Below are 21564 nucleotides of genomic sequence, written 5' to 3' on the forward strand. Positions count from 1 at the left end.
TAGATCTTCCAAATGAAAAGATCAATTTTTTAATACGTTTCTTACTGTTTATGCATCAAATAATATGATTGCATTCGTACTTTTGAAATGTTTTTGTCGTATCCATTTTCCTAGACTGACTTCATCTACTTTGAGGGATGTTAAACTCCAGGAAACGAGTCAGAGAACTGGCCTCGACAAGGCACCTCTGTACAAGTAATGCAAAATACATCTCTTCTCTAAAACATGTTTACGGTGATGGGCTCCTAGCTGTGTGTCCCAAACACTGACAGAGTTGTTGAACGTGGCAGTTCCTCTGTTGAAAAAGAGACAAGGAATTCACTTCATAATCTCCTGCTATAAATAGCTGACATCGTAACAAGACTAAGAGGGAGCGACAGAGAGATTGTATGAAAATAGAGAGAACAAGACACACAGTGTAAAGTAAAAGACTGAGGAGCCGAATGAGGGATGGCTATCAGACAGTGGTAACGAGGTGACTGTCGAAGGAATTTAATTAGTGAAATTAATGGACGGAAGTTTGTGCGTGTGTGTCTTTCTTTTCCTTCTTTGTTCTTTCTCTGTAAATTCATTACAATTCCAAAAAAGACCTCTGCAAGGTGAATTCTTCATCCAACAGAAGTGGTGTAATTTCTTAGTTATCACAGTTCAATGTCCAGCAGCTTACCTCCACCTCCGTCTTTCACAGCTTGAACTACACAGCCTCTGTTTCTATGAATAATAAGTAAACTTGTAATGTGTTGTGGTGGTATTTAAAATAGGTAGAATTACCGTTGAACAACTGAAACCTTAGTCATGAGGTTAGTTCATGCCTTTAAAGCAGTTGGCAGTCCAACAGTGGCATATGTGAAAGGGTTTACTGCAATAAAGCTTTGAAAATGTAATGACCAAATCAATCCCATGGGTGCAACATAACCAAATTATACCTTTTGATTAGGTGGATTGTCCTCAAAGGAGGGATGGGTGTATTGAGTTTAAAGAAAACATAGAAACACTGCTAATATCTAAAAATAAATAAAAGAAACATTAAAATATATATTAATTGATAAACTTCAAGGAATTATTCAAAGGAGCAAGAATATTTTGACACACACATCAACTCCTTTAAATAATTGTTGAGTACTGGATTTGATATGCATTGATAAGAATAGAATCCGGTCAATGTTTGGTTGTATTTCTATAAACAATTGTGGGGAATCAATAAACCGAGCTAACTTTTCAGAAAATCCCAACCCGTTTTGAAGAATGTATGCTTTTTAAAAACAATTATAGAGTAAATGAAGGATGGGTTGACTTCAAGTCAGCTTTCACTAAACGGCTTTACACTTCACACCAGATTTCACTTTCAGACTGCTCGCAGCATTTTGTGGGGTCTGATGTCAGCAGAACACAAACGCATCTTCGTCGTCAGTGTCATTCTTAAACGAGCACCATGATAAAAATGGCTCTGAAAATGACTTCAGCGGAAACAACAGAGCGCTGAAGCAGACAAGCATAATCATCTTGTTTTCAGTTAAACATCATGGAGCTTAAGCTAAACAGACCCTAGCCTGACAGGTGAGGGAGTGAAGCTTGTGGATCTGCAGGTATGACAGAAAGCCCGTGTTAGACGGCACAAGGCGGTGTTTACATCTGAATAGCTTTCCCCGAAATAAATGGCATCAGCATACCATGATCTGCTTAGGGCTGATCCTTCTGCCAAACGCAGATCTAAAAATGAGGCCATCCTGCTTTTTTTTTTTTTTTTATGCACAAGTTGCTGCAGACAAGCTAACACAACATTTCCTTCACACACAAAAATAACAGATTCTTCGGCATAGTCTAGGCTGCTCGGAAAAATCTCTCTCAAATCACACGAATTTAATGCCAGCGATGTCAAGTAGGCAATTATAGAACACACACATAGTCGGAAAATACAGCTGGCATGCACAAAAATGCACACAGAGAGATATTTGAGGAAACACTGCATTGCCTAGCTCCTCCCCCTACAGAGGTTGCAGACACACATCTTTGCAACAAAAGCAATATCAAACATCACCAAGGAAAAAAAAACCCTTCTGGAAAGGAAGTTGGCCTTCATGTGGTTTCCTACCTCTCTAAATATGCAGCGGGAGGAAATGCAGGAGTGCGCAGCTGGGTGAGAGATTGTCAGCAGATGAGAAATCTCAACTATGCAAAGCAACAACAACAACAACAACAGGAGAGCTTGCTAAACACAGACGTCTAACTGGACCTAGAAGAACTGTGTCTTGCTAAACGGAGATGTCGAGCAATATGGAAAGTTTAGTTTCCAAAAAATGCCATAGTCCTTTTTGAGGGTGTTATCTTTTTTCATGAGAGGAATTAGCTCAACAGAAACTACAGCCTCACAGTGTCAGCCTCCAGCATCTGTGTGTGTGTGTGTGTGTGTGTGTGTGTGTGTGTGTGTGTGTGTGTGTGTGTGTGTGTGTGTGTGATAAAACCACATCTAACTGAGATACCATGTAAAGTGAGAGTGCAAGAGACAACCCTAGACTGTGTTTGTGCACAAATCTATAGCACTTGTGTGCATTTGTATCAATGGGCATGTCTGTCCAATCTCTTATGGGCAGGATGTGAGCTTGTGGTTTCTTCTTTTCCTCCTCCCGTTCCTCCTCCTGCTGCTGCTGCTGCTGCTGCTCCTCCTCCTGCTCTATCCACCTCTCATCTTTCTTCATCTGGGTCATAATTACATCAGTGTGTCCAAACAGGAAATGAAAGAAAAGAGACACAGTGACCATGAAATTCAGAGCAGGACCATGTGGCCGGTGACTTATTCTGGCTGTGCATCTAGTGTGGCTATATGGCAGCATTATAGATGCAATACCAAAGCCCCATCCAACAACAATGGCAAGCTACAGAAAGAAAGTACCACAGGAACATGAAGGAAAAGTCAAATATGACATTAACAATAGGGCATTGCTTCAGAAGGAGAGCAAGAGATCCAAAGATATGGGGAAGTATTTTTGTGACTCACATTTCCTTGCCGCACTTTGAGTCAGCCCTTACCCATGACATAAGTCATTATTTATGACTTGTGTGAAATAGTTAAACTACAGATAATGAGTTCAGCCCAGTGCCTCTGAATTAGCTCTGTTGTTAGTGTGTGAACCATCAGTTCCCTGGTGATACAATTCTTCAAATAACAGACTCTTAGAAACAAAGAGACGCATGGGCTAAGAGAGACCATAGAGGAAGAGGTGAATTACTGACCAAGATTAATATTAAGTGACTGGTATAAAACACCAATTCAGTACTTCATTTGAAAAGGGACCCAAGGTCCATAACAGCTTCTTTATCGCTAGCAGCAGCTGCTGAGAGAAGCACCCGCTGGGGGTATGAACACCCAATCTGAAGCGTAACGTTTGAAACAAGTTTCTCTTTAAAATAAATAAATTCAGCATCTAGCCTGCTGAATACTAACTGCATGAATTCTCCTTACTCCATACTGTTGAATGTGCTCAGGGGTTTGTAAAGCAAGCTCTTTCTGAAGATGAAGAGGAAAACAACGCTGTTAACAGAGGTGCTGTGTGGGCAACTTGTGAGTGAAACCATCATATTTCTGTAGGAAAACTACAGTACTCAGTCCTGTGTGCAAGAAAACCTCTGCCATGTGGTCCTCTCCTCTTCAGCCTCATCCCTTTGTGCCTTTCTTCCCTCCTCTTCCTCATTTCCCCCTCCGTCCCCTCCTCCCCTCTCCAACAGGTTTTAAGCCTTTGCCATGACATGTGACTGACTGACTGCGTTAATCTCCCTCCCCCAGCTGCAGATTTGACACAAAGCTCTGTGATTTGGTGCATCAGTAGATAATGTGATATGCTAAGCGATAGAGGGACATATATTTATATCTATATCAGGTAACCCTGCCACTGAGGCCTTGTGTGTACTGTCTGTGTGCAGCCATTAGCGTTGGGTGCCAGAGCACATGAGAAAGGAGAAAATAGAAACACAACTAAGGATGACAGAGCAGAGGGGCGACTGAGTTCATGTGTGCTGAATCAACCAGATATGTTTTACAGTATCCAGGATGTGTGTGACAGCACACATGCAGCCATCACAAGTTATTGCAAAAAACGAGTATTAAAAAAAATAAATAAAAGGACGCATGCAACTATATTCACAGTAAAGTCATTACAACAATGCTTATGGGCCATTCAAGTCATATACAGTACTCCTGTGCACCCCCACTCATGCTGAACAAAGGGCAGAGGCACCAGAGAAAGTGGGTCAACCTTTCACACCGATGATGGCAGATGCTCCTCTGACCCGCACAAACACACATGTATAGGACCGTTGTGCATGGCACATGTAACAACACTACATACAGGGTTCAGGACCCCCGACAGATAGCGCTGACTAGACCAAAACCAGTGCAGATGGAAAAGAAGAATAAAACAAACGTAATGTAAACACATTCGTAACCCCAGACGTTAGAGAGGGACCATGTCTGACTCGTTTCTGCTCATTTTGCGCCACACACACACACACACACACACACACACACACACACACACACACACACACACACACACACACACACACACACACACTAGTAACTGCAGTAAACGCTCGGCCATCACCACGGAGACGCAAGGCCTCACAATAACAATCACTCAACGTAAACTGCAATGAGTCCCCTTTCCTCGAAATAAAATGATTAAAACATGCCGTACACATGATTGACGATGGCTGTAGATGTTGTATAAAGCCGAGTGTTGTATTTAATGTAATAGATGTAGAGGGTACACTCTGGAGCAATGAAAATAATCACAACAATGACAACATCGGCACCATCAACAAAGACAAGAACAAGATATCTGTACCTGAATCTTCATTTTCCAACAGGAATTCATGTCTGGATCCTGATGTCACCTCTTTCACACACAGACACACACCTCTTTCACACACATACACACATGAACACAATCAAACACACTCACATACATACACAAACACACTCACACACACACACACACACACACACACACACACCCTCACTCAGACAATGGTTCCTCAGGGAGGTTGCATGCCCCCTCTGTAAATCCTCGAGGTGAGCCGAGACGGAGATGGAGAGAGAAAGAGAGAGAGACAGAGAGAGAACGAGAGAGAGAGAGAAAGAGACAGACAGAGACAGAGACAGAGAGAGAGAGCGAGAGAGAGAGAGAGAGAAAGAGAAAAAGAGAGAGAGACCTCTGTAAATACAGAAGTGGAGCAGTGGCAACAATGTCGGCCGTCGCCGTGACGACTGCAGCTACGGCGGCACAGAGCGGAAACAAAGACAGACGGAGGAGAAGATGAGAGAGATGGCAGAGGGAGGACACGCGGCTGCCCTACATTTTCTTCACACAAAACACAGACACACAACACAGTGGCAGAGCTGCTGCTACTTGTCCAGGCTTGTTCTCCCTCTCAGCTGCGCACACACACATACATGAACACACACACAAACACACACAGTCAGTCCTGCGCTGTAATCTCATTGGCCGAGCATCCACTTCCTCCAGCTGATCTTGGTGAAAGGTGGGGGAGGGGCAAACTGTTGTTGAATCATTCATGAGGGGGAGGTGGTGTCCTTTAAATAGACTCCCTCTGCTCTGCAAACTGAGCTTAACCTTAAATTACCTTCATCTAACTCTACTTAAGCCCATCCTGCAATTTATCCCCCCCCCCACCCCCCCTCACTCTCTCTCCTCTGAATCTCTGACTGTTTTATGACAAGGAGTCAGGCACCAACCCTCTTAAAAACCACCATCATTGTCCACCAATCAGAGAGGCCGTTGCTGCTGGTTCCACCAATCCCCATCAGGCACAGAGGGATACAAGGCGCAGAAGAGATGAAGGGGTAATTTACTACACACATCCTCACAGCTCTAGTCAAGGGCGGCACAATCCCTCCTGAGCAATATACCAACTAGAGTCCACTAATAAACACACCAATGAAACCGTCTAATACAGCTAGCGATATGGGCTAGAATGATGATGCTTGTTTGTTGTTCTGAGTGTAAAGCGATAATGAGATGCTACAAACGTTTGATGGATACCATCATGGAGGGCAGAGATAAACAAACATCAAACAGGACGCGTTAGCTGCAGCCATCCATCACCAACAGGTCACATACAGCATTCACAGGCATTTGAAGAACCCTTAAGACCCCCAAGACTCAACCTTGGGTTTTTGTGGACTATAAATTCATGTTGCGTTTAATTTATTTTACTAAATGTTGCGGACTTTACCCTGTTCAAATGGTAATATTGATTAAATACTTTGATTCATACCATGGATGCGTACGACCTCCGGGCCTGAGACTTTGATCTGAAAGTTATGTTAGAAGTGAGGTCTCTGTTCTCCATCTGCACACTAAGGACAGATCAGGTCATTTCCATTGGCCGAGGAGCTGAGCAGCACTTTACACTACAGTAACACTGCTTAACCGGCTTTAGCCTCTAAATACAGTCTTACAGCAAGTCCACTGGCCTCGGCTCGTGCACTTTGGCCAGCTAACACAACAAAGAGATTTTACACTTTCATGCTTTACTTCAGACTTCTACTCCCAACATCTCGGGCAAAAATATTGTATTTTTATTTTAGAGCTCTCTTCAACAGCCATTTACACGTGACGATTTTACATAGTATGTAACAAGCTCACTATAGGAACAGTTTATAAAATACAATGACATTTGATTCGAAGATTGATTAACTTTAAACGCAACAGTGTAATATTGAACTGATATTATTGAAATACTGTTCAGTTTTCACTTCTGATGCATAATGAGTACTTTAACTGTAAAGTTTATTTTGTTGATACTTTTAAAATCAGTAAAATCTTGAATGAAGGACTTTTACTTTACTACTTACATTTATAATGCAGTACTGCAGTTTTCACTGGAGAAAAAAAGATCTTTTTTTTTTTCCACAACTGCTAATTGTTTCTCTCCCAATGCCAATGCCTCAATTTGGGATATCTGCTGGTTCATACTGCCCATAAGGAGGACAGCAAAGCTCTTATTACCCCAGCAGCCCTAATCCCTGCATGTTTTAAGACAAACGGAAATGATTCAGCCATCAAAGGATGCAAATGTGTGCAAAGAACAGATTGTTAAGCAGAGGTGAGAATATAACTGCAGATGATGCAGAAGTGCAGCTTCCTGGTCGCTCAGCCAGAGAAGAGCCCCGTCACATTAACAACACTTGATGAGCTGCTGATCTTTCAGCACAGGTTGGCAGCAACACTGCGGGGCTTTCTAATGTAAAGCTAAGGGACACGTTGGGTTATGGAAGACAGTGGTTGGACTGATTATAGGGCCTGTCAAAAAATACAGTCACAGCTGATGTATAAAACGGCTGATCGGGTTTATAGAAAGAAAGCAGGGTGATGCAAAGTCAGAGACACGAGAGGAGGTGACATATCAGAGTTGGATGCAGCGGTAAAGATAGAAATGTAAAGGCAAAGTGTGAAGGGAGAAAAAAAAAAGAAAGAAAAAAGAGAAAACTGAGTGAGAAACATGTCAAATATCCCACTGAGCGTGAAATTGCGTCGTAATAGCCTTTTCAGTTCATATTCAGGTACAGTCATGCATACTGATGACTACAACAATAAAGCTTGTCGACCTTCTGCACGTTTCAATCAAATCTACCTCAAATTAGAGAGGGAGGGGAGAGAGAGCCGGGAATGAAGGAGGGGAGAGATGGTCCGTGAGAAAAATCAAAGACAAACTCTTGAGAAGTGATGTGTTTTTTCCTTGTCTAATATGCTGTAAAATGTTGAATAACTACACAGGGATCCTTTGCTACTTATCTGCTGTAACCGTATGCAACGCTTTGATCTGGAGCTTTGCTTTTCATTTACATATCTGTGCAATGCAGCGGAGGAAGGTTTCTGAGCCTTGTGTATTCATGGTACATAATCTTCAGACTGGAATACGCAGAGCACAAACAATAAGTGGGCCATCATTGCGGCAACACGACGACGACACAATGCCACCAATTCACCCGCACAAAACAAGTGGCCGACCGGAGCAGCTTTATTGATTTGTGGCTTTTCCTCACAGTCCAGTGGCCTCTTGCCCAATTTCTCACATCTCTCTCAATTTTGACACCTTATGGCGCAAATCTATGTCGACCTGTGAAAACCGATGGAGATTTGTGGAAAGGGGATGTGAGCAAACGGGACCATCAGAGAGGCGGTCAGGTGGGGCGATGAACTATTAAGTGACCTCTTTCTGGGAGCCACACTTTATCTGACTATTTCTGGCTGTGTAGGCGGCAGAACTATAGCGCGTGCCACCTGATGACTGTTTATTATTAGACACAATTCAGACGGTCCCACTGGTGGAAAGATGAGGCGCATACAAACACTAACACTAAGATGTAGGTGGGAATCCAAAAAACACTCAATGAAAACATTTAAAATAGATGATTAATTCAACAAAGCAAAAGGAGCAGTAGGAAGCTGCTAATAAATGCACAACTCAGAGATTCATTATTATTGATTACCGATTTGGCCACAACAACGACATATGCAGTCCAGTAAGAAGTTCAGGCACTCATTTGTATGTTTAAGTTACGTTAACAAAAAGATACATGGATGAAATAGAATGCATAAAAAGTCTAGTTTGGACATTTTCTAGTTTTGCGCTATGAATAAATTAACTTGAATTGATTGGGACAACAGGTGGACATCATGTCATTCCTGCAAAGCCAACAAATGTAACATAGTTTGTTATATTGTGCTCACATGATTTATATTACAAAATTACAGTATTTTGTAATGTTCAAGGACGAAGGATTTGAGTCTCAACTCCAGGTTTGGCCTCAAACAAGTTAACTGCAGCTTTTACGTCAGTCATGTTTAATTTAATTCATCTAGAGTCCAATCTGTCCACCCTGAGGAGAATCTGAACGCAGTGTTCTCCTCTCAGAGAGCAATCTGCAAACGTCAGTCGTGATGTCGAGTCTTTCACAGTGCCTGAGTGTTTTTACCGGCTGCAGACTTCAGTACAGAGAAGAAAAACCTCTCCGTATCACTAATGAGTGACTCACTGGCATGGCATGGAGCATAACACACTGCACTTAAAAAGAAATGTGGTGATAAAAGGGATCACAGTGTCCGATCAGAGCAGTTGTAGTACAAAACAACAGAGTAGAGGCTGCATGTGACTGATTACCTTCAGTATTGTTTGGTTGAGATTACAGTTCAGTCTGTGGGAAGTTTGAGCCAGAGCACACTCTCATAAGTAATACAATCCTGTGCATCACACACACACACACACACACACACACACACAGTGTCAAAGAGATGGTGAGCAAGTCTGTAAACTCTGCGATTGATTTATCTCTATGCATATTTTTACGACAGTTTACTCCACAGGGACAGTACAGAAGTCATCTCAGGCCTTTTCTGACCTTTAGCGAACCGTGTACTGTAAACTGGAGCGATATGGAAAGTAAAGCACCACAAACTGCTAGTGAGTGATGAAAAGACTGATCTTGAGCTCATTATCGATTTCCTTTTAGATAGTTGTGGTCCTGGCTTATGTTCGTTATACAATCTGCGCCAACATCCACACACAAACATCACATTAAAGGTATGCGTTAGCCAGCAGCCACATAGCCTTCTCTTTAACGACTGCCAGCAACTGGGTTTATCAACAAACAAAAAAACATTACCCGCAGCATTTATTGTGCAGACTGAAGCACAGACTCCATCAGTCTCCACATCAGCACCTGGGGCTAATGACAACCTTCTAAAGTAGATTAGTATTTCACCAGTGCATTAGGTCCTATGAGGAGCATGGGACATCAGCAGAAACTGGCAACAGAGGTAGACCTTGCTCAACACGGGCAGTAGCGTGGATCAATGAATCCTAAATACTTCCCAAGTTGCAGCAAGAGAGCTAATTGGTGTGATGAGAAGCTCGCCAACTGAATTACATCCCCACAATGTGAGTGTGCGTTGGATCAGAGGAGTCATCAAAAGCTGCTCGGATGCAAAAGCTGAACAAAGCGCATTGTGCTGTTCAACCCAGCTGATCCGACGGTCTCGACCACGGGATGGAACAACAGATGTTCAAATTTATAACTGAATGACTACAAATGTACATGGTTACTTCTTAATGACTAAAGATAAGTACAATCATCGGGCGGGCCAAGTCTGGCTTTAGCTCTGTCGCCTATAAACATCCGCATACTGATAAACATGAATGCAATTGCTATCCTGTATTTTTCAAATAAGAAGCAATAACAGTTTCATGTCTCCATCTTTCAAATTCCCAGACCGCATCACCTTTGCAGGAAAGATTTTTCAAAGGCCGTTTGAAAGTGATTGATATACTTCATCCAGCCATCTCTTCAAAAAAACTTTAGATCTATCACTGGTGCTGAACCTTTGCTATGAATGTGCGTCGCTAGAGGAATGACCTTAGCATACACATGTATTAAAAAAAGAAACTAAGCATGACATCATCCATCATCACCTGCGGTTGAACAGATGCCCCACAGGCCCAACACGTGCCCCACGTTTTACCCTGGACAGGTTGTATGGACAAGTCTGTATTGCAAATATAAGGATTGGGGCATTTTATACTCACAATACAATAATATTCTCTTCAATATAACTACACTTTTATTTCTCCTGCATTTCAAAGAATCTGATTAGGATTTCAGGGATGTGAGCAGCTTCTCAGCAGCCTTCAAACCCTCAGAGTGGAGCTCCTGGCACTCAAACATGCCTGGGGTGATGAAGCTCCCTCGGCCGAACCTTCCATCCCTGCATCTCTCAACACAGAAAGGCAAATTTACACAAAGAGGAAGTATGAATAAATACTTAAGTCCTACCATCAGATGGCACTTCTCCTCAGAGGTGTGTTGTTTTGCAGATGAACAAAAGACAACAGCAAACGGAAACTACTGACAGTTTCTTTTCTTTCCAACTCTGCTTGTTTCTAGCGTTGGATGCTTTGATGTTCTGTGTACCACTGGGCTACAACTCTATTCATGACCCTACACTACAGCTACCTGAACCGAGTAACCTTGGATTTACACATCCTCTTCCTCTCCCACCTCCATGCACTAATGATGAAGGATGGAGCAATGGATCTGTTCCCCACACACCTACTCCAATTTTTAAGGTCTGGCCTCATTTGGCTCCCAGAGAAATATGGTGCAGAGGAGCAGCAGCAATTTACATTTAAAGGCTAGTCGTCTTACATGCCTCATGCCTGCAGTTCAGTGAAAGGTACATTTGCATTTTAAATATTTGAAAATGCTCAAATGCTCAGAAGGGAAAACTGGGGAGCAATCAGAACGAGTGTTGTGATGCATTCGAAACCATTTCCTGGTTCACATCCCCTGGACTTGAGAGGGCAGAGGGCCCCAGAGCTGCTGGAAGCTCAGATACACCGTTTGCTCTACTGCCCTCTGCTGACCTGGTCCTGTACATACCCTCAACTCCGCTTCACAACAAAACAGTCTCCATTTTTTCCTGATAATATTCAATAACATTTGGAACTAATGAAGAAAATAGAAACAAAAGGTCTGATACTGTTATTTGATTTAGTTCATGGATAGTTGAGTTTATAAAAAAGAAGTTTTTGGAGAAAAGTCCCTCTAAATGTAATATTGATTTGTGCAACTGACTTTTGGTTATCCTATATTAGCATTTGATTGAAATTAAAACAGACAATTAAACCTAAAATGACCAATTGCCCTGTGATGGACTGGCGACTAGTCCAGGGTGTACCCTGCCTTCGCCCCTTGACAGCTAGGATCGGCTCCAGGGCCCCTAATGAGGATAAGCGGTTCAGAAAATGGATGGATGGATGACCAAATTTAACATTTTGTCAAAAAAGTGAAGAAATTAATTATTAAATTAAATCAATTCAAAATACAAGGAATTTACCAAAATAGGAGTTCATTTGAAAACAATTAATGTTCAACAGTCAAATGCAATGACTAAAGCAATGTTATTCAGGTATTTCATCAGCACTAAGTAGTATCAGTACTGATGCTTTTGGTGACTCATGCTGACTTTCTTTACAAGATACAGGAAATGTGACAGTCCACTCTTCAGTGTCCTTCACCCCAAGGAAACAACAACCTCTATTCACTCTAAACTCATCCTTCTCTGCTGCAGTTTCAAACATCCAAACGGCACAATCCAGATGACGTCCGGTGTCTCTGAACTGAAGCTTGCCGTCGCCGTTCACATCAATGCATGTGTGACCCGTTCTTTCATCTCCATATGGCTGAAGCTCTCGCAGCGTCGGTGAGGATTGTTCTGTGCCACATGACACAACTGTGAGGGGCTCACAATGAAGCCGTCGTGACTCGCTTTAGATCATTTTTACGACACTAAAAAAATGACGGTAAAGTGCACGAGAGGCACATCATCACGGCGTGAAACAAAACAAAGCCGGATTGGAAACCAATCTGCTACATTTGGAGCGTTTCGAACTCTCCTGATACCCCCGGAGGATTGTTTCAAGTGTTATACAGCAACAATGTCACACTCCACAAAGGCCTCCATGACCACTGCAGCTCACATTAAGTAAAGGGCAGTGCAGAGCCAAAGCTCACATGCAGCGCTGAATACGCAAGCTCCTTGGGACATCAAGGCTGTCTCTGTGAAAGATAACTGCCCAGCATATCAAACCTATGACTATTAAGCCACACATTTTCCAAAAATGATCCACTTCACCTCCGGGTCTGGAGACAGAGAGAGAGAGAGAGATGGAGGAAGGTGTGCAGAGGAGCAGACTGTATTTTACAGCCGGTCTTTTGAAGTGATAAGGATGAAGTGAAAATCCAATCGCTCCCAGCCGGTCCACACTCCAACCTTTGCTTTTTCTTCATTTCCATCTCCCAGTGCTGCCATCTCAAATGCTGCCATTCCCCATCCTCTTCTACATTTTTCATCTCCCGCTACATTTCATTTTCATCTTCCAGTGACTCAATTTACGCAAAACCTCCTTTCAATCTCACTCCACCCTGTCAATATTTGTCTCGTCAGCTCTCCGTCTGTGTGCAGACAGTTTTAAACAAATATCGTGAAGAGCACCTTTTTTCCACATGAAATGGGACTGAAATCAGCTTTCAAAGAGGGAGCAGATGGTGAGATGTTTCCCTTATGACATTTGGATTTTTATAGCAATTTCCCACCGCTTGTTCCATTCCTCCCTCTTTCATCACACTGGAAGCCTTACAACAAGTTGAACAACCTATCCGTAAAGTACAGCTGTGCGTGAGCTGCTTGATCTCCATCTCAGTGAACTGTGTGAGTGAAGACACACACACACACAGAGGAATTACATTTCAAGTTAAAACTGAAACAGGGGACTGCTCTGCTCCAAGCTCAAAAACAAAAAATGCATTATCCACATTTCGCAATAAAATTACAAAGTGGTGATTACATATCAGTTCCACTTAGATAACCATGCTTGAATCGCACATTTCAGAGACGTAAGCGACCATTTAGAATTTGTGAGCGATAGCGGGGATAAAAGCTGTCAACCAGCAAATAAAGATATCAAATGTCCTCAGGAGAAGACAGACAATATTCTTATGGAGGCAGCATCTTTTGCATTCTCCTTATTCGTACAAAGTGTCCCTTTTCTGCAGCTCGAGTTTCAACAGTTTGTTCAGCGGAGTAATCCAGCTCCCTGGGAGACAAACAGCGGTCTATACGTTTTGTATTCAGTCAGAGTACTTTGAGTGGTCAACAGGAGCAATGCATCAGATCCTCTTCCACAAACCACCGATACTCCTTTGTCCTCGCTCAACTCTGTATCAGCGCATATCTTTGTCTACCATAACCGTTGCAGCTTCAGCTTCTGAATCATGTGGCTTCGTTTCTATCTGCCTGATGACTGACACGCACACATTCACACACCGTGAGCAACAGGTTTGCTGCCAATCCAAGAGTAAAACCCTTTCCCCACTGCCCAGATCTGCACACTTCCTGGAGTCAGTGTGTGCAGCCTGAAACACAGCGGACTTTGTTTAAGGTCAACAACTGGGGAAGACTGACATTTCCTTCAAATCACACCAAAGTAACATTTAAAGCGATATACAACAACAAACAAGTCTCAAGTGTGCACGTACGGCAACATTGTGCAAACTATCAGTTGTCACAACTGAATGTGCTTTGAAGATATTGCTCAACATGCGCTGCTGTGACACATTCGTAATGTAACAACGCCGTCAGAGTGAAGAGACAAAAGTTTCCTCTCGTCGAAACATTAAAACACTTTTTCACCTTCCGAAAAGCAGAGCAACTGCTTCCCTGGCCCCAACTTGTTTGGTCGACAACTCTAAAACAAAACAATGTGCGCATGTGCAAGTGTGTACAAAGCATTCCCAAACATTAGTGCTAATATAATCACTGTGCGAGTCAAACATATCTATTCAAGTTAGTTAACCTGAAACTGGATAATGATTCAGAGATGCGTTCTGTTACTTAGTGACTTATTAAAAAGATTCCTCGTGGCGTGTCAAAAGATGGTTTAAGTATTAGCTCCAATGTCCTTGGGAGGTTGATGAGTCATTCTCTCTGCCTGCATTACTTCCATGCGCCTCTTGTTTCAGTGGCTTGAGATTTCCATGTGTCACACAAAGCCCCATCATAATCCATTAGCGGGCCACATCCCTGGAAGAATCAAAAAGTGCATTTGTGCATGCAAGCGTTCACAAGACAGGCTGATCGCCGTCACTTCTGGCAGTGTGACCAGAAGCACTAGACAACGGAGTAGCCACATGACTCCTTACGCGTGTGTGGAACGTGCCGTGGGTTCAAATAAACACATCAATCTAAATGACAAAGGACTGACAGCTACTGCTTTTACAAATAGGCTTCACCTCGATTTCACAGGGACAAACATTTTTCTCATTCGCGTTACCCTTGCAGAAGGCTCGAAATCAGGATGTTGGTTTAGATGACGAGTGACATCGTCCTTCGAGAGACCACTACCAGTGGGAAACCACAGCGCTCCTGGCACATAAACCGCCTGATGGCTCTGACCGAAGCAAAGCAGAGGGATGTCGGGGTGAACAGCAGGCGGCTTCTTCACATTCTGCCTCTGCTGCGCCAGACCTGCCAATAGTACTATTATTTAGTCTTTGCCCCGTTTCTACAGCAACAGCATGCTCCTCTCTCGCCGCCTTCAAGTTGTTTACAACCGAGCGTAATTGTGCACTCTTTCACCTTATCTTTTTATTCTCTCACCTGGACCCTTTCTCTGTGCGTGTTCAGTGTGTTCTGCCTGTACTCAATTTCTCCTCTCGGAAGACGGACGTGGACGTCGATGCCGGGCTGCAGTCCTTGTTACTCTGCAGAGCTCAGTGAACGCCTCATCAGGAGACCAGGTACAAGTGCATTTACGCAGCTGTACTGACCACAGGTTAAGATAAGTACTGTGCACACTATCTCATGGGTTTAAAAGTGCTTTATGACCTGTGATACGTGGCATCTTGACTCTAGCTGCCATTATCTTCATTGGTTACTCTTTTTATCATGACCTGGTCTTGTGGTGCAATAACTGAAAACTATATTATTCTCTTTGTGGGGTCAATATAGGCAATGAAGGCTTCAAACACTTTCTGCAATAGTTTTGAGATGGTAGATTGCATCTCTCTCTCAAATAGCCTCAGAAGGTGGATCCTTGTTGCCGTCTCCGTACTGAAAATAGAAATTTCAAAGAAACAAACAACTGGTATTCTACTCTGACGATGGGAGCGTTTGTGCATGCCGTCTTCCTTCCAACAGAAAAAAAAATAGCAGGTTGGTCGTAAACTGTTCTTGGTGTACAATGGGACTCTCAACTTTGATTTAGAAATGCTGTTGGATATTTTTCTGATACGTCCGTCATTTGACTCAAAAGATTTTATTTTTTAAAAGAATGTGGGATGAAAGCTTACGTTGCTCTTTTGTAGCTCTCTTATAATAATATATAACTGATCTGAATAAAATAGTTACTAAGAAGCACAGATGGACAACAAACATCAACATTTGGCAAAATATATTTATATTTATTTATAAGTTTAAATATATTACTCTGTCCGGTTTCTTTTCTGTCAAATGAAGCAATACAGAAGGGTTATTGTCTTAGTGACCAGTGAAAACTTGTTTTTTGTTTCTTTAGTATTAGGTACTTCAGAGAGATGGTATTAAACATTACTTTAAACAGATATCCCATTACATATTGTGCAAATATTGTGTTTACCATATTAGATATCTAGCACAATATGTTAATAGTCTAACATCTGCTTATTGCTTTTTAGCGAACACTAGTCCAGCTGTCTATCCTTTTGCAGGTCATAGGACAAAGCTTTTGTCAAAAAAGAAACTGTAATTTGCTCTCATAATGTCGTTAGATGTCAAAGTCACAGACCAGCAGTGCCGTATCTAAAGGCTAGCTACGAGTTCTGTCTAAAGTGCTGCTTTCAACAAAATACTGCTTTATCCCCTATGTGTGCCCTATAGCTCATGCTAGCAGATTTACAGTATAAGCAGTCACAGGCATTTTATACAGACGAGTGAGAATAGTATGTAATCGAGTCGACGTCTGCCGCTGTTGGGCATCTGCCTCCGCAGGCAGCTACAGGGAGGAGGCCACAGTGTGGTCACGAGGGTGAACTCATGGGCGGAGAGATTAAGTGTGCTAATCTTCCACTGGATAACACCATGAGGAGGAGGAGGATGAAAAAGAGGAAGTGGTGGGAGGAGAAAGAAGTTGGAGAAAGCAGATCAAGACCTTTTAGGGTGACAGGTATTGGACAAAAGTAAGATGCACTCCTATTGTAAGAGTCTCCAGGGTGCATTTGTGCCTAAACGTCCTCCTACCCTAAATGCAAACAATTGGGAACCTCATCATGTCTTAGTGGAAAGCGTTTGACTGCCCACTATCTTTCACTTGATGCACAAGAGACTTATCTGTCTGTGTGCTTGCCATAAACTGGCTACCACAATTTAGTATGAGTCCTATCAGACTCATTACACAGCTGGGTGTATGGCTGCATACGACTGGCATTCATCGGGCAGATATTGCGCGTCAGACTCCACAGAACCAGAGGACAGGCTGCTGTGAGGGGAACGTGTGCAGTGTCTCCTCGGGAAGATGAAGATGGCCGCTACGGGAGAGGTCAGAGAGCCTCCTCCATGAATCTGGCTGGCTGTGGCTGAATGTTCGAGGCCATGCGAGTCACATAAGCCAGATCAGCATGTCAGAGTCTCAATTAAATGGTCTCCTCAGACTCCCCGCAGAGACACCTTCCAGTGAACAGAAGTACGACCGAAGCGTCTCAAAGACTGAAGCAGCAGCGTCTCAAAGAGGAGAGAGGAGCGGTCGATGCCGCATTTTACTTCTCCAACTTGAAAATTACTTAAATAACTTCATATGTGTTTTTTTGTTCATCTCTGGTTATTTACTGGCTCTTCATTTGTGTCTCTGTACACTCTGTACACCCTACAACAGAGATATTCAAAATCTGAGAAATGCACCTTGGTAACTGTGTATTAAAATATAATTGGTTCCTTTAAATTCATTCTGGAAAAAAAAAATTAAAAAAAAAAAAAAAAAAAAAAATTCAGTGGCTTTCATAGCTGAAAGCTTTGTGTGTTCAGGTGCACATTCTGTTCATGTAGTGTGCGACAGGCTGAACAGTTCTCCGTAGGTGAGCAGGTTAATAGTCAGGATTATGTTATACAGCAGCACACATAGTAAATTGTGAGATTATCATTTGTCAATGTACTTTACACAGCACATCTGAAAGCAGCTGGCGGAGCCTTCTTATTTAACAGTAAAGGGTTCATTTTGTGCTATGAAAGTGTGTCTATGCGTGAGTGGGTGGAGGGCAATGGGGCAGGGGTTAATTAGACGACAGTTTCCTCTGAAGGTCTCTCCCTCTGCTAATAGCTGCTCTTCTGAAATACACAGTGCCCCCTCACACTGGAGACAAAGCAAACTCTCCTTCCACTCATGCAAGAGTACACCATGTCTGGAATACAGAGCAGGTAAGAGGACTGAAATAATTTCCTTTCATGCTGCTCAAAGTCCATTTTCTGTTGCTATGGGTCAATTTTAATATAAAGTAGTGTCAGAGCTTCCAAAAGAAGGTAAAATAACTTCCTTACAGAAGGTAAGGAAGCAAAGTCCTTCCTTATTACGTTCAAGACCCTCGAAAGGCCTGTCCGTCACGTCGCCTCCTTCACATTTAATTATGTTTTTTAGCACTTCAACCTCGAGTGGCTCAGTGCAGCCGGTTCCTCCTGCACAGACGGGATGACCAACAACACCAGCTGCTGACATGGGTTTGTATGCACCTGAATGTCCTTTTTTTTTTTACGACTTGCAGTGGGCAGCAGTAAATATACTCAAATAGTCTCGGATGTATAGAGCAAAAATGTCAAATATTGTGCGGTTTCAACTGCTCCAATGTGAGAATTTACTAATTTTGCTCTGTTAATTATCATTGTAATCATCTTTGGGACTCTTGATAACTGTAACTTTAAGAACACCTATGTTTTGACATTTAATAAACAAAAAAATATATGAAAAAGGATAACAGGTCTCTTGAACTCTTATTACATTGATAAAAGCAGGTCAGTTACAGCCCCACTGTCTCCTACCAGTAAGAAGAAGCCCCAAAGAAATATATGTTTTTAAACTTTATTCATTTACTGTACATCTGCAGCTAAATACGAGATGTTTGCAGAATGTGTTCATCTTTCTGAATTCCCAGAGAGGTACACACAAAATAGGTTAGTTTGCTGACACACAACATTCATACCTTTATGAAAACATCTGCCAGAATAAAGAGAATCCCAGTGTTATCTTCTCTCTCCAGCTTCTGCTTGGCAGACAGGCCGAAGGACCCGTTTGGCCACAGAACATTTACGCCGGATGAATGTACGGGTTGTGTGCTTGTGTATGTGTGTTTATATGCACGTGTGTGAGAAAGGGAGAAAATATGTGCACACATATTTGCAGATTTGAATGATAAATAGATCACACTGCCGCACCAGTAGAGACACTGATATTACAGAAGCTTTTGTATTTGCACCTTTAAAGTCAGTGAAATACACAGAACATTTCCTCTGCTTCCAACTAGAAGTGGCCACCTTACGTTTAGTCCTAATGTGCACGGAGTGTCACACATGTAAATACTTTTCCAGATAATTCTGCATTTCACGCCTAGATTAGCCAGCCCTATCAGCCTCTGGGTGATTATCATGGCATTTCCATTTGCAAGCTTCTGGGCATCACGAGAATGATTTGCACAGTTTAGATGCACCAACTGTTTGGTGATAGTGTCTCTGCCTCAAGGCCCAGAAACATATTTTTTAAACACATTTAATCAAAAATAAGTTCCTTTTGGACTACATATTCAGATGTAGAATTGCTGGCTGTAAGCAGGATACCTTGCCATCTGCCAACTCGGCCTGAAAGCGTCACCTGCACCAAAAGTGCAGGTTCCCGCACTATACTCGAAGCACTTTGTGAAATCGGCAGCCACAATAAAAAGCCTGAAGGCCGTGTTGAAAGAGTATGCTGTGGTGGTCATTGTTTGATGGAGCTGGGCTTTGTGGAGACCAGCATCAGTGCCTAGGAGCTCCGCGACTATTAAAACCGTCCTTGGACTCAGACACATGCTTAATGAAGGACACAGCTCTCTTCTAGCACTCTCTGTGCGTTCATGAAGAATACATGCAGGATCAAAAGGGCGGGTGTAAAGTATCACAGTGTTCAGTGCGTGCGCAGTCACAGAGATATACGGCTAAATATAATATCAGTGTGAGCGAGGTCATGCATGTTGGTGTGAATGCATGTGCTAATGTGGAATCGAAAAAAAGCTACAGCTGTGTCCACTGAAGCTTTGCTATATTTCTCAGCCCTGCTGCAAGTACAGTAATCCAATGTTGCATCTCATGTAAATTACAAAATTCACAGTAAAAACGCCACCAAGTCACATTGCTGTTGGGGTTGAAGATGTATGAAATTTAACAAACAAACAATGGCAGCTCAGTCAGTTTGCAATTTTAGGATATGTCACAACACTTTCTTCTTCCCTACCTGCTGCCATCCTATACCAGAGATCAAGTTATCGCCAACGCATGCATAATTCAAATCGCTGCTCACCTCATCAAAAACCCCAGACTTCAATAAATCTGACCATATTATTTGCCAACGCTGAGCACCGTCAGGGAACCTCACCTCCAACAAAATAAACCTCTTTGAAAAAAATATTTCTTAAACCTTCCATTTTTCAACAGCAGTTCTGAAGTGCAGGCCACAGTGCACAGACAAAGTGCCCACAAGTACATACGCAAAGAGGATTTTGAGGGGGACAAATGAACTTGAGTGGAGCTGAAGGAGTGAGGCAAGTAAAGGGCCAGCAACAGTTAAAGATGTGTTGCTCTCTAAAAGGAGCAGCTGACCAACTCTGAATTCTAAGTAGAGGAAAGTTCTGCTTTTTTTTTTTCCTCGAGGCGCTAAAAGACCAGTTGTGTTGTCTAAGAGTGCCAGATGGGCTTTAGCTCTGTGACTAAACTCTGGGCACGCACGCACACACACCTCCAGGGCTCTCAAGCTAATCAGCATTCAAAGTAAACACTCACTCCTCTTTTGCTACACTCGGTTTCTCCTTTCTCTACTTTGCTGATGGTTCCACAGGGAGGACGGGAGTCGCTACTGCTCATCCACTTATTCCTCGGGGGGAGGCAGAGGAGGGGGGAGGGAGGCTCAGCCAGCAGGAGACAGACAGAGGGCGAGAGTGATGCCGAGCAGAGAGATGGAGGGTTGGATCGTCACCCTGCTAGCAAACATGGAATCAGGGAGACCAAATGCCCTCCAGACATGCAGCTTACAGTTTCACTTTTATTTACCAGCAAACCAAGGTAACCTTGCTACGACTTGAACCCTGTAATCCTGTTAATCGTGTAATGTACAAAAATACATTTCAGCTACACAAACTCACACCTTTATTTGACTCAGGAATTTACAAGGAATTAAACCATTTCAGAGTAAATCTCAGTTCACTTTCACTTCTGCAATGACGAGGCAGGATGTTGAGTCTCATGGTGAACATAGATTGGAAGAGAATCAACAGTCAGGTGTGTAATGTCAAAATACAAGTCAGTGCCAGTTCACCGCTTGTTTGCGGTCAGTTTTACAGAACAAGAGGCCGAAACAAAGCACCATATGCAGCACGAAGAAGCCTCTTAAGAACACCTGTGCTGCTGCACTTAGTCGCCCAGGATCTATTGTGAGTCTGTGAGGAAGAGGAGAAAGGGCAGCCTACCGACATATTGTCTTAGCACCTCGCTTTGTTCCAGAGCTCAAAAAAGCAACTGCGGTCTGAGAGCACTTCACTGTGGTGTTTGTCACTGCACTTAACGGGCATCAGAGAGGGAGAAAAGACAGTAAAGATTGATGTTACGCCAGACTTTCTTTGTTATTATTGGCAAATCAAAAGTGATAACCTTCTCAGAAACAAATAAATGTCCTGATTATTCAAAATGATGGCCAGATGTGAGAGGTTTAATAAACCAGATC

The 21564-nt window shown here is 42.7% G+C and overlaps 1 protein-coding gene across 5 annotated transcripts in view; it reads right to left on the minus strand.

Annotated features, from left to right (window-relative positions):
• marchf8 (membrane-associated ring finger (C3HC4) 8) overlaps window positions 1-21564 on the minus strand; it is a 59856-nt gene that overhangs the window by 20452 nt on the left and 17840 nt on the right. The window contains exon 1 of one of the 5 annotated variants that reach the window (XM_068568134.1): window positions 4842-5264. The exons of 3 other annotated variants lie outside the window; for them this stretch is intronic. In XM_068568134.1, the coding sequence (XP_068424235.1) occupies window positions 4842-4871 (30 nt within the window). In that variant the 5' untranslated portion in view covers window positions 4872-5264. Of the gene's footprint in view, window positions 1-4841; window positions 5265-21564 lie in introns of those variants that run through there. One more of the 5 variants, XM_068568135.1, reaches the window with a different exon arrangement.

The sequence above is a fragment of the Clinocottus analis genome, unplaced genomic scaffold, assembly GCF_023055335.1.
Source record: "Clinocottus analis isolate CAN_PGR_092001 unplaced genomic scaffold, fCliAna1.0.p SCAF_8, whole genome shotgun sequence".
Taxonomy (NCBI): Eukaryota; Metazoa; Chordata; class Actinopteri; order Perciformes; family Cottidae; genus Clinocottus; species Clinocottus analis.